Genomic DNA, 13,770 nt, shown 5'->3' with positions numbered 1-13,770 from the left:
TCTAATTAAAAAGCTTATATCTCAACAGTTTTACCACAAAGTATGACTTTCTTGACCTTAAAATGTATGTTTTAAATTCATTAACAACATATTTAGATTTCATATCGCAACTCAAACAGGAACAAAAGATAATATTTCTCTCCCCATTCACTGCCATTCATATTTTTTCTGATCTAAGGTCCCATGAACTCTACCGGAAGGGGCGTGACTTCGGCACTCTATAGGAACATGTCCTGTTATTATGTTGGCCCTTGCCCAAAAGGCACTAACAAGTGAATCCCACCTCCTCCACAAGATCGTTACGGAGTCACCACAACGCACGCGCCTCAAGTCCCGACATCCCTTTGCCACACATGCCCAAGGACTGCTCCGCACAATACCAACTGTCACCTACAAAGCCTCCTGGGTCAAGGCAAGATGGAGGGACCAGTGGAAGTCAGTGGCTTCACCACTTTATTGAAGATCCCACGGACATCCTTGGCCAGCATCTTGCCCTGACAGCAATGGACAACCCTCAACCACTTGAGGATAGGTGTAGGACGCTTCAGTGCAGCAATGCAGAAATGGGGCCTTGCGGACAGCCCACTGCAAATGCGGGGATCAATTACAAACTGTACAACATATAATAAGCAGCTGCCCCATATACCAGCCACCGAATGGTGATCTTGGTCTAATCGACCTGCATGATGACACACTGGACTGGCTTGCATCAACGCAGCTGACAGTCTAAGGACATATGCCAGGAGAAGAGGTAAATTTGGTTTTATGTGGCCATGGATGAAATGAGTTAGTTTGGTTTGACACGTTTCCAGTAACAACTCTGGATCACTTTTGGAATCTATTGTAAAGTTCCAGAGCCTACAGGTGTCACCTATATGATACTCAAAAGACACACTTTCAGCGGTTTATTTTGCAGCAGTGTGCCATCATTATTTCTGCGCCGTGTTCCCAAACACCACTTATCCCACCTTTCCAGAATTTCCCATCCTTCCACATATCTCTCCGGTGGCATTTTTCTGCCAAACAAGGCAAACCAGCCCACTGCATCTTCGCTTGCTCTGTTTCGACATGACAAGAACATCAAGTTGTTGTTGCCATGAAAGCACCCTGAAGATGTCAAATGATGTCGAAACATCTGCCATGTGACTTTTCCTCCAACCTCAGCAACTCTTTTTGATTCCAAAACTTTCTGTTTTTCTCTTTGTGCCTCTTCTGCCTTTCTCCTCCACCCCTGACTCCTGCCTCTCATTCCACCCACTGATAGCTGTCTCACTGTTTCCACAAAATTGTTGATCTCCCCCACCTCACCCATCCCCTCCTTTTTTCGTATCTAGAATATTCCCGTCCTCCTTCCTTCTGGTTCAGTCTCCATTAGGCTTGCGTATTGAGCGAGACCTCCCATCTCAGCTGTAGCTAGAAGGTGACAGGTAAATCTAAGACAAAACAGAAATATGTGATGTTTGCAGCTCCAGTGACAACAACAGCACACCTTCTCGGTATTTTGTCTTGTGTGGCCCGGCGGTGTAGAAGTGTCTGATGTAAGAGGATTTTGGGCAGACTGCTGAAGAGGCACAGTGCAATGTCAGCAGTCCAAAATGCTGTATGTCTTAACTGGAATTCAAACAGAGTAAAGCCTTTTCTCGAAATGTTCTTTCGAAGTTTTTATCACAGACGTTTCCCTCAGTTACAGTACAGTCGGCAAAATTCAGTGTCAACATAAAAGCCAGTTAACCATGCAAACAAACTTTGATTTTGCTGCAGATTCATCATTTTAACCACTCTGAAGTGTAATTTGAATGTGGATGTGCTGGTAGTCAGCCCAGTGTTGGAGATTTCCACTGCTGCCAGAAATTGTAGTAGATTTGCTTTCCTTTTAATCGCCTTTCCGTTTCCCTCCTCCCCTCATTTCCTTTATTCCTCCCCTTGTCTGTTCCTTTCCTTTTCCTTTTGAACATTCATTTTCTCATATTGGGGTTTAAGAGCTGTTGCTTGTCTGTCTTCCCTCCTTTCATCTCCTAAGAAATGTAGCTCTTCTGGATTTAACACCTCTCTCCCTCCATCACACACCTTTCATCCTCAAATATATATATTTTTTTCATCTTTGTGATTTTCAAATGTCTCCTCTTCTCTCCTCCGGAAAGCAGCTGACGTGAAATGAAATACCTGTTTGAGAAGCTAAATATGAAATCTGAATATCAAAGTGTGTGTGTGTGTGTGTGTGTGAGAAAGAGAGAGTGAGAGTGTGTGTGTGCATGCATCTGGCCACTGTCGTTTTACCTGTGCTGGATTCTGCATCTGTCTCCCTTTATCTCTCCAGGTGGTGTCCATGGGTCTGTACCTGGGGGAGAAAGCCTATCTGAGGAGCAGCTGGAACATTCTCGATGGTTTCCTCGTGTTCGTGTCTCTGATTGACATTGTGGTGTCCATGGCGGGCGGGGCTAAGATCCTGGGGGTTCTGCGGGTACTCAGGTTGCTCAGGACGCTGCGCCCCCTCAGGTTAGAAGGACAAACTGCCATGTTTTCTGTAATAACATGATCATTTTGGATTGATTTGAAAAGAAATAATTTGACAGTAGCGTGCATTATAGTGGTTATAGTTTTTGTTTTGTTTTTTAATAAATTAAAATCTTGTGATCATCATTCACTCACAGATATCAAGACTGTTCAGATTACTTTAACTTCAATTTCATTGCTAACGTGGCTTATATTCAGACTTGTTTCTTTTAGACCCTGGCAACACAATTTGCATATGAATATGAGATTTTTCTCCTGTACTGATTTGTGCAAAAACATCCTATAAATATCCAGATGAATGGGCTTTAGCAGTACCAGTAGCTGCGTTGTCTAAACTGCCCATTGCACTAGTTGTGTTGAAGTCTGTTCCCTCATCAAATATTATTTCCCTCCTGTTAAAATGCGTAGCGTGTGTACGAAGAGTTTTGGTTTGGATTTAGGTGGGGGGGAAACACAACAACGGCATGGTGGGTCCCATACATTTTTAGGTGCTGTAAAAACACATGCTCGCAATTATTAGTTGTAAACACATTCATACACAACACTGATATTTATCATTTTGGAAAATACCTACTATGTTACCTACCAGTTGTTACTGGTTCCAGCCCAGGAAATAGTCATTACCCCTCATTAAACTGTCAAATTGTCATCCTCACATTTTGTTTTTTTATATGGATCATACAAATGAGATATGGCATGTCAATTAGTGACCTTTAGAGATGCTGGTTTGTAGTTTTTTTTAATTTTTTTATCATTAGACGGACCCAGGCTCGCTGTTTCCCATGTGCCAATCAAACAGGCTACTTGTGGTAGTTTCATATTATCTGTACAAATATGAGAGTGGTATCGATCTTTTCATCTTAATCAATATTGTTCTGTATTTAATGATATTACTCTATACCAGGCATGTCCAAAGTCTGGCCTGGGGCCCAATTGTGGCCCGCAGACCAATTATAATCGACTCTTGGCTTGACTTTCAAAATGTACCATATGGGCCCTTTACACAATAATGGTTAATTGAGCAAGATCACTTCACATTTTTACCCATCATGAGGACTATCATACAGTTTGTAGACAGGCATCAAGTAGTAATAGTTCATTAAACAATAAAAATGGTTGCATTTGTCTCACTTTTTTAAAAAAAAAAAAAAAACATTTAATGCGAGAATCAGATGGCCCCCAGATATTTTCACGTTGTTTATTTGGCCCCCATTCAAAAGTTTATAAGTTAAGAGTAAGACTCTATAGCTGAGATGGAAGCAGCTTGTGAACCACAGTTCAGAGGGCTCAAATTAGATTTACCTAGGTCATTTTAGGTTTAGGGGAATACAGTCAGTTCCCAAAGTGCACCATTGGACCCGACACAGTCTCAGTGTGTCGACATTGCATCATTTACATAACTCTAAACACCAGTTAAAATTGAACTTGTTGGAGAGGATAATGTTGCTAAAGGTGTTATTTCTGATTTTGAACTCAATGGAAGCTCCATGTCCTAGTCCTTCTTTTTCCGTGTCTCCTTTTGTGTCGTTCTCTGTATCCCTTGCTCTTTTTCTCATTCACCATCTCTCTCTGTGTCTTTCCCTTTGCCCTCCAGGGTGATCAGCAGAGCTCCAGGGCTTAAGTTGGTAGTCGAAACCCTCATCACATCCCTCAAGCCCATCGGCAACATCGTCCTCATCTGCTGTGCCTTCTTCATCATCTTTGGTATTCTTGGTGTTCAGGTAAACACAGTCAGATATTGATTTGTATATTCTCCATGGTACGCTTTCACTTCTTTGTCCTTGTCTTTTATTAATCAGGCGATCTAGCAAGTGTTTAACAATCTACGCAGACTGTCTGCAATTTTTTTAATTTAACCTGAGCGATATGATCTAACATAGCGACCCCTATGCTCACCATGGCTCCATTAAGATTTCATACCATCGAAATATGCCAGACCATTACTATGCTCTTAACTTTCATCTAGAGCAACAATGAAAGCCAAGAACTAAATCATTAAACATGAACTGTGAAGAACATGAGATGAGGCTGTATGGCTCTGTTAGCACCCACAATGAGATCACGTTCTCACAACACAGCTAAGAACGCTAATTAGAGCAGAATCCAACAGGAAAAGGTATTACGGTAACACATTACCAAAAATCCAGCAAGTGTGGGTAATTTTCCTGCCAAAGCTAAGAACTGGATGAGTTTAAAAGAATGTTTTACCCTCCACATATCCCTGCAGATGATTACATAATGAGCCACAGCCTTACCAATCCAATACAGGCAAACACATACAGCACACTTTGGATTAAGTTAAAGCCTCATTCCAGCCAAGGTCAATTCCTGTTTTTCAATTAAAGAGTAACTGTATGATTTTGTGTCTATGTGACTAACTGCAATAACATTTTTTAAAACTGGTTTAGTAGCAAGCAAGAGCGCAGCAGCAGCGAAACAAGCTGCTCCGAACCACTCAGGCCAATATGCTCTGTCACTGTACATCCACTGAAAGTGCACATTTTTGCCAGTTACATACTCAGATTGTTTTTTTAAAAGTCTCGCAACATAGTGGATAAGATCCCTACGGAAGCAGACCTTTTCGTTAAAGGGTAAGATCCATTTTGTTTAGTCAGAAACAGCCCCAAAATCACCATTGCCAAACTCACCAGGCTCAAATTTTGGTGCATCAAAGTGCCACTGAAGTTAAGGTTTTTGGCTCAGAATATGAGAAAAGGATAACGGCCTTTTTACCATCTTTACCAAGAGTGTCTCTCCGTTAGTTTGGTGCTACAGTATTTACACTCAATCATTCAGCATAACGTTTGCCAACCTTTGTTATCTCTGCGATTACAGATAAGTTAATGAAGCTAAGCTCCAGAAGTTAACGTTAGCTTAACTAGAGCCCTTTGGACAACAGCTAACAATGATGTACGATCACCAAAGTACAAAACTAGAACAAAATAGACTAATGAACTTCCAGCAAACAAGGTGACATGATGAACAATGCAGCTAGGAGCTAACGTTAGGCTAACTTTAGCTAACGTTAGCTAGAGATGTTAAAGATAACTTTATATTTCTTTCCAGCAAAGTGACAATATGTTGCCTCAAACACAATGTTGACTTACCTTAGAACAGATGTAGGCATCATTGTTAATCTTATTCACGTTGAGTTGATGTTGTGGTCTAACGTTACCACACAGCTTTATCCAAAGGAGACACTTTTCTCGGTTGAGATGTGGTTTAAAGGGTAAAAAATACACCTCGTCACCCAGCCTCTCAGGATACCTTGTAACGGAGTTGCATGTACCCCATGCACACCGTTTGTCCATTTTTAAAATTCAAATCTCAGAAAAAAGCTCATAAAACCAAACAAAACTGACTTTCTGTAATGCATTTCAATGGACGTCCAGGCAGAGAATGTCTGAGTGTATGGGAATGGCTATACGCACTGTGATTGGCTCATAGCGTTTGAGGGCGGGACTTAGCCATAGAACAATTAAATATGAAAACATACTGGCTCTATACACACTTGAATTACTGTCTATGTAAATGGAGTCTGGTGTGTTTGGCGATGGCGATTTCAAGGCTGTTCCTGGTTAGCAAAAAAAGATATCACTGCTAATATCCTGAGCCTGTCGGTGGCAAAAACACACACTTTTAGTGGACGTAAATTGATGGTGCTCAGTTGCAAACAGTCCACAGTTGTTAAGTCGTCAGTGTAACCAAAATACAAGATAATTTGACGAGCTAGCTCATAAAGGTGTTTATCCTTTAGGCGAGTCAGAAGCAAAGAGACACGATGAGCTTGGAGGATGACCCCAGCTTCTACTATAGTGATACATCAACTTCCCGTTTAAATTTTGAGCAAAAAACTTTGTCACAAGAATATTTAGAGAACAGTGTGGCTAATCAAAATGTCTCAGAAAAATATGAAATATCATAAAAATGCCAAAATACAGTGGAACATGGCTTATGGGGGCCAGGAATACAGAATGGGTTAACCCTAAAATATCATCATTAACATTTAAACAACAAAAAATCTCAAGGCACAGTATAGAAACAGGCTACTATATACTCTATTAATTAATAGATCATATTTTATCTTCACACAACAAAGTAAAAAAAAAAAAAAACAGTTGAAATCTCTCCTATGATAAATCTCCTTTGCTGTGCTGTCAGAAACAGCTGATATGTGTCATAAATGCTCCAGTATTAACAACATCTGCACAACAGGCTATATCATTAGTATTCTACAGCTATAGCTATTCTGTTTACGGTGAGTTCATAAGTTTTGCAAATGTACAACTGACTTGGTTTTCTCAATTTTATTTCATCAGTGCAATCGTGCATTTCCTTTTGCATGCAGTTGTCAATCCCATCCTGTTTTTCCCCACATCGTTTCACGTTATTATTCATTCTGCATCTGCTGTTATGCATTATTTTACTCACTTCCCTCTTTGAAGTGTTCAGTGTGATTGAGAATTAAAAGCATCTTTTCTCGGGAGGAAAAGCACACTGTTGATATCAAGTGCTTTTGGAGTCTCCACTTAGGCTTCATCCACACACTGGTTACAGACACTAATTATGAAATTACTTCAAAAGCTGCATGAAAGAAGTGGGCGAGCGCGAGCGTTGTCATGACTTCATCGAAATGCATCTTTGTGCGCCTGTGTCTCTCATTTCCTTCTCCGTGTGTGTTTTCCTTCACAGCTCTTCAAAGGGAAGTTCTACTACTGTGTGGGTTTCGACGTGAAGAACATCACTAACAAATCTGACTGCCTGGCTGCCAACTATCGATGGGTTCACCACAAATACAACTTTGACAACCTTGGACAGGTACAAAAGAGAGAAACTAGATCCCTGTCAACCTATCTGGATTGTTGTGAAAGTATTAATTATGGATGAAATGCAAACAATGATGCACATATATATCATAAAAATTAGAATAATGAGCATACGCAATAAGACAGAATTTCTCCTATACTGTGTAGCGCACGGGAAATTACTAAAAGACATGCAACAAATACAAAACAACAAATCTACGGAAAAAGATTTTTGTATTACAATTCTTAAAAAGGAATGTTTTCAACTATTAATGTATAAAGAAATTTAAAATGCCATTTTCTTGACACTGGAAAAAGCAGTTTTGAGTGAAGTCCTACAACAGCATTCTAACAAAAAACTTTTTCCTAGCTGAAATAATTGACCCTTCGCTAAGTCCCACCCACAGATGCAGATGCTCAGCCCAGGGTCCAACAACAACACAGCTGTGCTCCATTGCCTCTAATGCAACTGTTTCAGATTTCCTTCATTTTCAGGGCTCCATGCTTACTCCGACAGCTTGTCGGACCATCACAAAGGGGTGCGGTTAGCGAAAGGTCAATTATCTCATGTATATTGTATTACTGATTAATATCACATGAAGGCACGCTCATGGGCAGGTCTGTCTGTGGTACGGCCCTGGTACACAAACTCTACTCAGGCAGACCGCAAAGGTAGTTAAAATCTGTCTTGGGTCAGACTTTGCACCGGTTGAAGTCTAGTTGCTACAGCGCCAATCCGCAAGCTGCTGCGCACTCTCCCCCCATTTGTGTAAGGCCAAAATACACTGCCACCGAGTGGCGTGTGTCAAAACAGCCGCCTGTATTACTGAACTGAAGGGCGTCTCTCCCATCCTGCAAACCAGCCTTTGATCAGCATCACGGACAGCAGTTGAAGCAACAGATTTATCAATGCTAATCTAACAGCCTGCCCTGGACTCAAACCACCCTGACAGCTTCTTGGCCTGCTGTGCTGTGCTGCACTGGCTGCAGTGTAAAAGTTCTCCGGCACACAGGAAGGGTTTGAATCTAGCAGCTTGTTTGGAAGAAATAAACAAAGAACTTCATTGCTTAAGTAATGAATTAACAAAGTAAGAGAGATACTGATACTGCAGATCAATGCTCAGCTTCAAAGTTTTCAGTCGTTTTGAGTCATAAAATGAAATGTGTATTTATAAATTGTTACTATGTTATTTTCATATATTAATGGCAAGCACTTCATCACATTTATAATAATCAGTAGCATCAACCAGTTTAGAGCTAAGTAAAGTTTTGTGGGTTTGTGTGTGTGTGTCTCCTCCAGGCTCTAATGTCCCTGTTTGTGCTGGCCTCAAAAGACGGCTGGGTCAACATCATGTACCACGGACTGGATGCAGTGGGGATAGACCAACAGGTAATAACAGAAACAAATTGCAGCCACATACAACAGTGGTGCAAATTAACTACACTTTCTCTCAACACACAGTAACACTACACACAGAAAGTCTACTCTTCTATATCGCACCACTTCTCTGATCCTGCTCTCAAAAGCAAAAAAATAAGCAAAGTAGCCCACATGCCGAGGACTCCAGTCACTTTCTTCAGCACTTGCTAGGGAATCCCACGCTTTTTTAGGCCAGATTGGACATGAAATCTGGCCTTATGGTCATGCCGGAATCTCCACCCAGTTGGATGAGCGCACAACGCCTCCACAAGGAGGCTTCCTGATCAGATCACCAAAACACCTCAACTAGCTCCAGCAGAAAAATACTCACTCTTCAGTTTATTCTTGAAGTTGAGTTAAAGCAGGATGGCCAAGTAGTATACAGTTCATTGCTGCATGTCATCATCTTTAAACTGCCACTATACTCCATCAGAACTACGTGTCAGTTGTAAAGCTTCAGAGACCATCTCCCCCTTCACCTTTCCAACGTCAGTTTGGGGGGGGGGTGTCTCCAATAATTTCCATAATTTTTCAAAACCACCAACTTGACGCAGACACACTCTTCACATCCTAATTAGCCAGCTGTGCAGAGCCAGGGATTAAACTTCTCTCAGGTTTTTTTTTTCATCCTTGACACGAATATTTCAGACACTTTTCATGTGAAAGGTAAAGTACAACTCATAACCAATATTTCCACCAATTTACCCAAGATAAAAATTGCTGTCAGAGATTCTTAGGTTGCAAAATATAGTCTTGCCATCCTGACGTATAATGCAGTGATTCACAGAAGTTCAAAATTTAAGTAAACTTCCCCTCAACCTCACAGATCATGCACACATTCACCCACATGACGTCAAAGTACGATGACATGATGCAAATTAGTCTTCTGAAGCGGCTTCAAAGTGAACAGATTCCCTTTAGAATTCATTTTATTTGAAAATCTATTAGGGAATCTATTAAAGAGAGGGCATTATTCTGGATGATTCAGTTTCCCCGCCTCGGGGAAAAACCTCGCTGCAGTCCAACATGGCTCTGAATGACTAATCCTATTTGCACTCCACCCTGCGCTTTCAACACCCAACGCACTTCCAAATTGAAAATCTGACTCTCATCTCCAGTTTTATTGCACCTGAACTTGGTCTTTGTTTTGTAATGACTCCCTGCAATGACTACCTCCACCATCCAAGCATCCTGATTTGTTCTTCACATTGTCTCCCTTTTCTGCCTTTTCTTGGGTTACATTGTCATCCTTTCTTTCCAGAGGCAGCTCCTGGATTTTTGGACGATACTGGCTGTGGATTGGGTCGGTTAATTTGAAGACCGTGAGAGGCTTGTAGTAGTATTTCAAATGTTTCTCAAAACTGGACAAATTTGTAGTGGTGATAAACTAATCCAGAATTTTTCTGACAATTTACTGACAGCACAGTAAATAGTAGTTTCCTTATCACCGCAGCTGACTGGATTTATGTATCTGTGCTAATACTGTAAAGCATTTCTGAAAAAGATGTGAATTTAATGTGAGTGTGATGGTGTCTTTGGATTGTGTGATGAAATCAAAGTAGGCGAAGGAAGGACGTACAAGCTCCACTCATCCCTTACAGTAAGGACCAGATCTTACCACTGAGCCGCCATCTCATCCCATAGTAGTAATTAGTGTTAGAGTACAATATCAAAACATATGAAGCAAGCAAAACAGTGGAAATTCTGCTTACCTGTGCATTCAATTCATTGCTTTCACTCCTGCCCTGTTTGGTTCAGTTCAACCGAACTTGCCGCCTAAGTGTGGTTTGTTTGGAAGGTCAGTTATTTTGGTGTAAACACAGCAATCACACTTAGGTGCGCACCAAAACAACTGACCTTCTTGTAGAGGTGGTCAGGTTACAAACGAACTCTGGTGCAGTTCATTTGTGGTGAGAAGGTGTTCCGACCTCGGTCCGAACCAACTGCAGTCACATGACACATTGTTTGGGTTAAACATGAGCATGTTACAGTCCTGGAGGATTATTAATGTGCACCTCCTCCTGTACTGCCTTAATATGCACATTCAGCACATCCAATGCATCAAAACATTGTTTTCTAGTTGGAGCCGCGCCTCGTTTTCAAACTGTATGGTTTGACTAAAATGAACAATGACAGCAATATAGTCCACGATGAGCAGCGCTAAAATCAACCTGCGTAGTTGTCCCTCCATTGTGACATTAGAAAGTGTCACATTTATCTTGCAAGTGTACTCTTCTTCAACGTTTGCTTTACTTCCTGGATTTTTCCCACATGGAAATTCTGATCAATCAAGAGCAGCTTTCTCACACAAGTCATTTGTTCTAGTATGCTTTTCAATGCTGCTGTGAGAACACAAACCAATTTTAGGCAATTATGCAACTTTGTAACAAAATTAGTCCCTGATTCAGACCAAAGCAAGACAACTCTAGGTCTGAAAGCACCCTTAAAGAAATACTCCACCCCCTAAATGACCATTTGTATATCAGTTACTTACTGTGTGTTATGCTGAATTTGTAAACTTTGTTTTTCTTGCATGCCTGTGGTGAAGAAAGGATCCAAATAAAGAAAAAATAGATGAATTAAAGTCAGAGGGATCCCTTAATGGGATGCGGCCACTGCTGCCCCGGGTGAAAGTCTGTGTTTTTTGGACCCATCCACCACCACTCCCACCCGTCCTACAGAGACTTTCAAAACTTTAGTCCTTGTCCGGCCACATTTCCTCCTGACGCTGCCAAACGCTGTTAAAGTATAACGACAACCAGCGGCTTATCATGCTGACGTTAAAGGACTGTTTATTTCGTCACTGTGTGACGCCGCATATCACTGCCCAAACGTCAGATTTCAACAACTTCGGAGTGAGACTAGGTTGAAACAAAATGTTTATTTGGGGGAGAAGTATTTTTTTATTACAGATATAGATATGAGTCAATGTGTATGACATATATTCCCATCAAATTACTTGACACATTTCCATGTATTGAATATTGTGTTGGGATGCCCTGTTACCCAGAGTTTAAGGCACCTGCCATGAACCACAACATCCCCGGTTAAAGTTCAACTTGGGACCTTTACTGCCGGTCATTACCCATCTCTGTCTTTGCTCATTTCCTGATATACTGTCACTACAGTCTGTATATATGCCTTTATCCATGGAGACATAAATTCCTAATGTGGTCTACTAATATTCAACCTGTGTAAATTTAATATAAATAACTAACTCAAACAACTTCTGCCTCTTCATGTTCACCCTGTGCTGGGTGCCATTGATTAAGACAGACCTGCTGTTGTTGGCTTGGAGGGCTCCAGTGGGGGCTGTTGCAACCTTGAGCTCCATCCTGGCTCCTTCAGGGTTTCCTATCCTCTCTGCCTTCTACATTTTGCACATCCACTCTTCTTCTTTTCATCTCACTCAGATTTTTTTTTTACTTTTTCGTCTTCTTTCCAATAAATTACATTTTTCCTCATACTTTCCTCTTCCTCATCTCCTCTTCATTATCCATTCACTTACAGTTACCCTGCTCTTTACTTTTCCTGGCGATATTTTTGCCCTGATAACCTCCCTTTCTCCTCTCTGCTTTGCACATTCTACACTGCTAGTGCTTCCTTTCGTCACTCCTCTTCACCGATCTACCATACCAGTAGTCCCTTGTCTTATCTCTTTTCCTTTGTTCTTCTCTTTACCTTCCCCACTCTGCTCTTCCAATTCTCTCTTCTTCACCTCCAGCCTTTGACCAACAACAATCCATGGATGCTGCTCTACTTCATCTCCTTCCTCCTGATCGTCAGCTTCTTTGTCCTCAACATGTTCGTGGGTGTGGTGGTGGAGAACTTCCACAAGTGTCGCCAGCACCAGGAGGTGGAGGAGGCCAGGCGACGGGAGGAGAAACGCCAGCGTCGAATGGAGAAGAAGAGGAGAAGTAAGGAGGGAGGGGGGGAATGAGAATGATGTCTGGAGAAAATGAGGTGGAGAATTGGTAGAGGGAGGAGTAGAGGCTTTGAAGTACAGGAGGAAGGGATGAAAAATGCATGGGAAAAGAGGAAGAGAGGGATTTGGAGGAAAAATTGGGGTGAAATGGAAAAAAGGAATGCAGTGTTGGGAAAGCAGGAAGGAAAGAGGTGGTGAATGGGAGGATGGACGAAAGAGTCAACAGAAATATGGATAAATGGAAGGGATGGGAGTCCTTTTGCAAAAGGAATAGAGGGGATCAATAAATCAGTGGAGGAAAAGTGGAGAAGAGAAGTACAGTTTTGATCTTTTCAAGTTGGGTTGTATCAAGTTCTTATCAGTGTAGTACATACAGTAGATGTGGGTTGGCATGGCCCCAGGTTGGAGTAGCTCAGCGTGTGATGTAACCAGTGACGTGGGAGGGAAGCCACGGCTGGTCAGTCCTTCGGCGATTCTCTCATAAGTCGGCCCGTTCTTCACCGTCCCCGTCACTTGACGATTAATGGCCTTTTCGTTTGTGAGGACAAGGAGGGCGCACAATTCCTTGTCTCCCCAGTTGCTCATCTTTACAGTGTCTGTCAGGTTTGTGTTTCCCTCTTGCTACTAGCTGCTCGCTAATTCCTGCTATCAGCTGTTTCCTGTTTATCCACCGCCAGTGGGTCACATGTGCGGCGTCATCAACAGCTCCTCCTATAAGTTATCAACAGCCCCTCTCATTGCGGAAGGCCGCCTCGTTCTGTTTAAACCAAATAGGTTCCTCCAATATGTCTACCCTACGAGGCGGAAAATTGGGCACCTCGGATCAACTCGCCAATCTGGCTCTGTGTGTCTAAACGCTCGCAGCTTGCCAGCAAAATGGCCAACGTTCGCTGAAAATCTGGCGGTGTAAAAGGGGCTATAGTGTAACAGCCCATTCCAAAACGTGGGCACCAAAAGCAAGTAAGCAGCAAATCTGTGCGCTTCATGGTGCTTCCACTTCCAGTGTGAATCTGCAACCTGGTCTCACTCCAACTTCGTAGAAATCCAGTGCTTGGTCAGTGGCTTCTGGCATCAGACACCAACGAAAAAAGCAGTCCTTTCACGCA

The 13,770-nt window shown here is 41.9% G+C and overlaps 1 protein-coding gene across 1 annotated transcript in view; it reads left to right on the top strand.

Moving 5' to 3' along the window:
- The window catches only part of LOC125885939 (voltage-dependent T-type calcium channel subunit alpha-1I-like), a 219,987-nt gene that overhangs the window by 135,154 nt on the left and 71,063 nt on the right, over nt 1–13,770 (top strand). The window contains exons 20-24 of the mRNA XM_049571799.1: nt 2,318–2,496; nt 4,109–4,235; nt 7,207–7,332; nt 8,620–8,709; nt 12,464–12,656. Of these exons, the coding sequence (XP_049427756.1) occupies nt 2,318–2,496; nt 4,109–4,235; nt 7,207–7,332; nt 8,620–8,709; nt 12,464–12,656 (715 nt within the window). The remainder of the gene's footprint in view (nt 1–2,317; nt 2,497–4,108; nt 4,236–7,206; nt 7,333–8,619; nt 8,710–12,463; nt 12,657–13,770) is intronic.

Source organism: Epinephelus fuscoguttatus, linkage group LG3 (genome assembly GCF_011397635.1).
Source record: "Epinephelus fuscoguttatus linkage group LG3, E.fuscoguttatus.final_Chr_v1".
Taxonomy (NCBI): domain Eukaryota; kingdom Metazoa; phylum Chordata; class Actinopteri; order Perciformes; family Serranidae; genus Epinephelus; species Epinephelus fuscoguttatus.
This window is presented reverse-complemented; position numbering and strand designations above follow the sequence as displayed.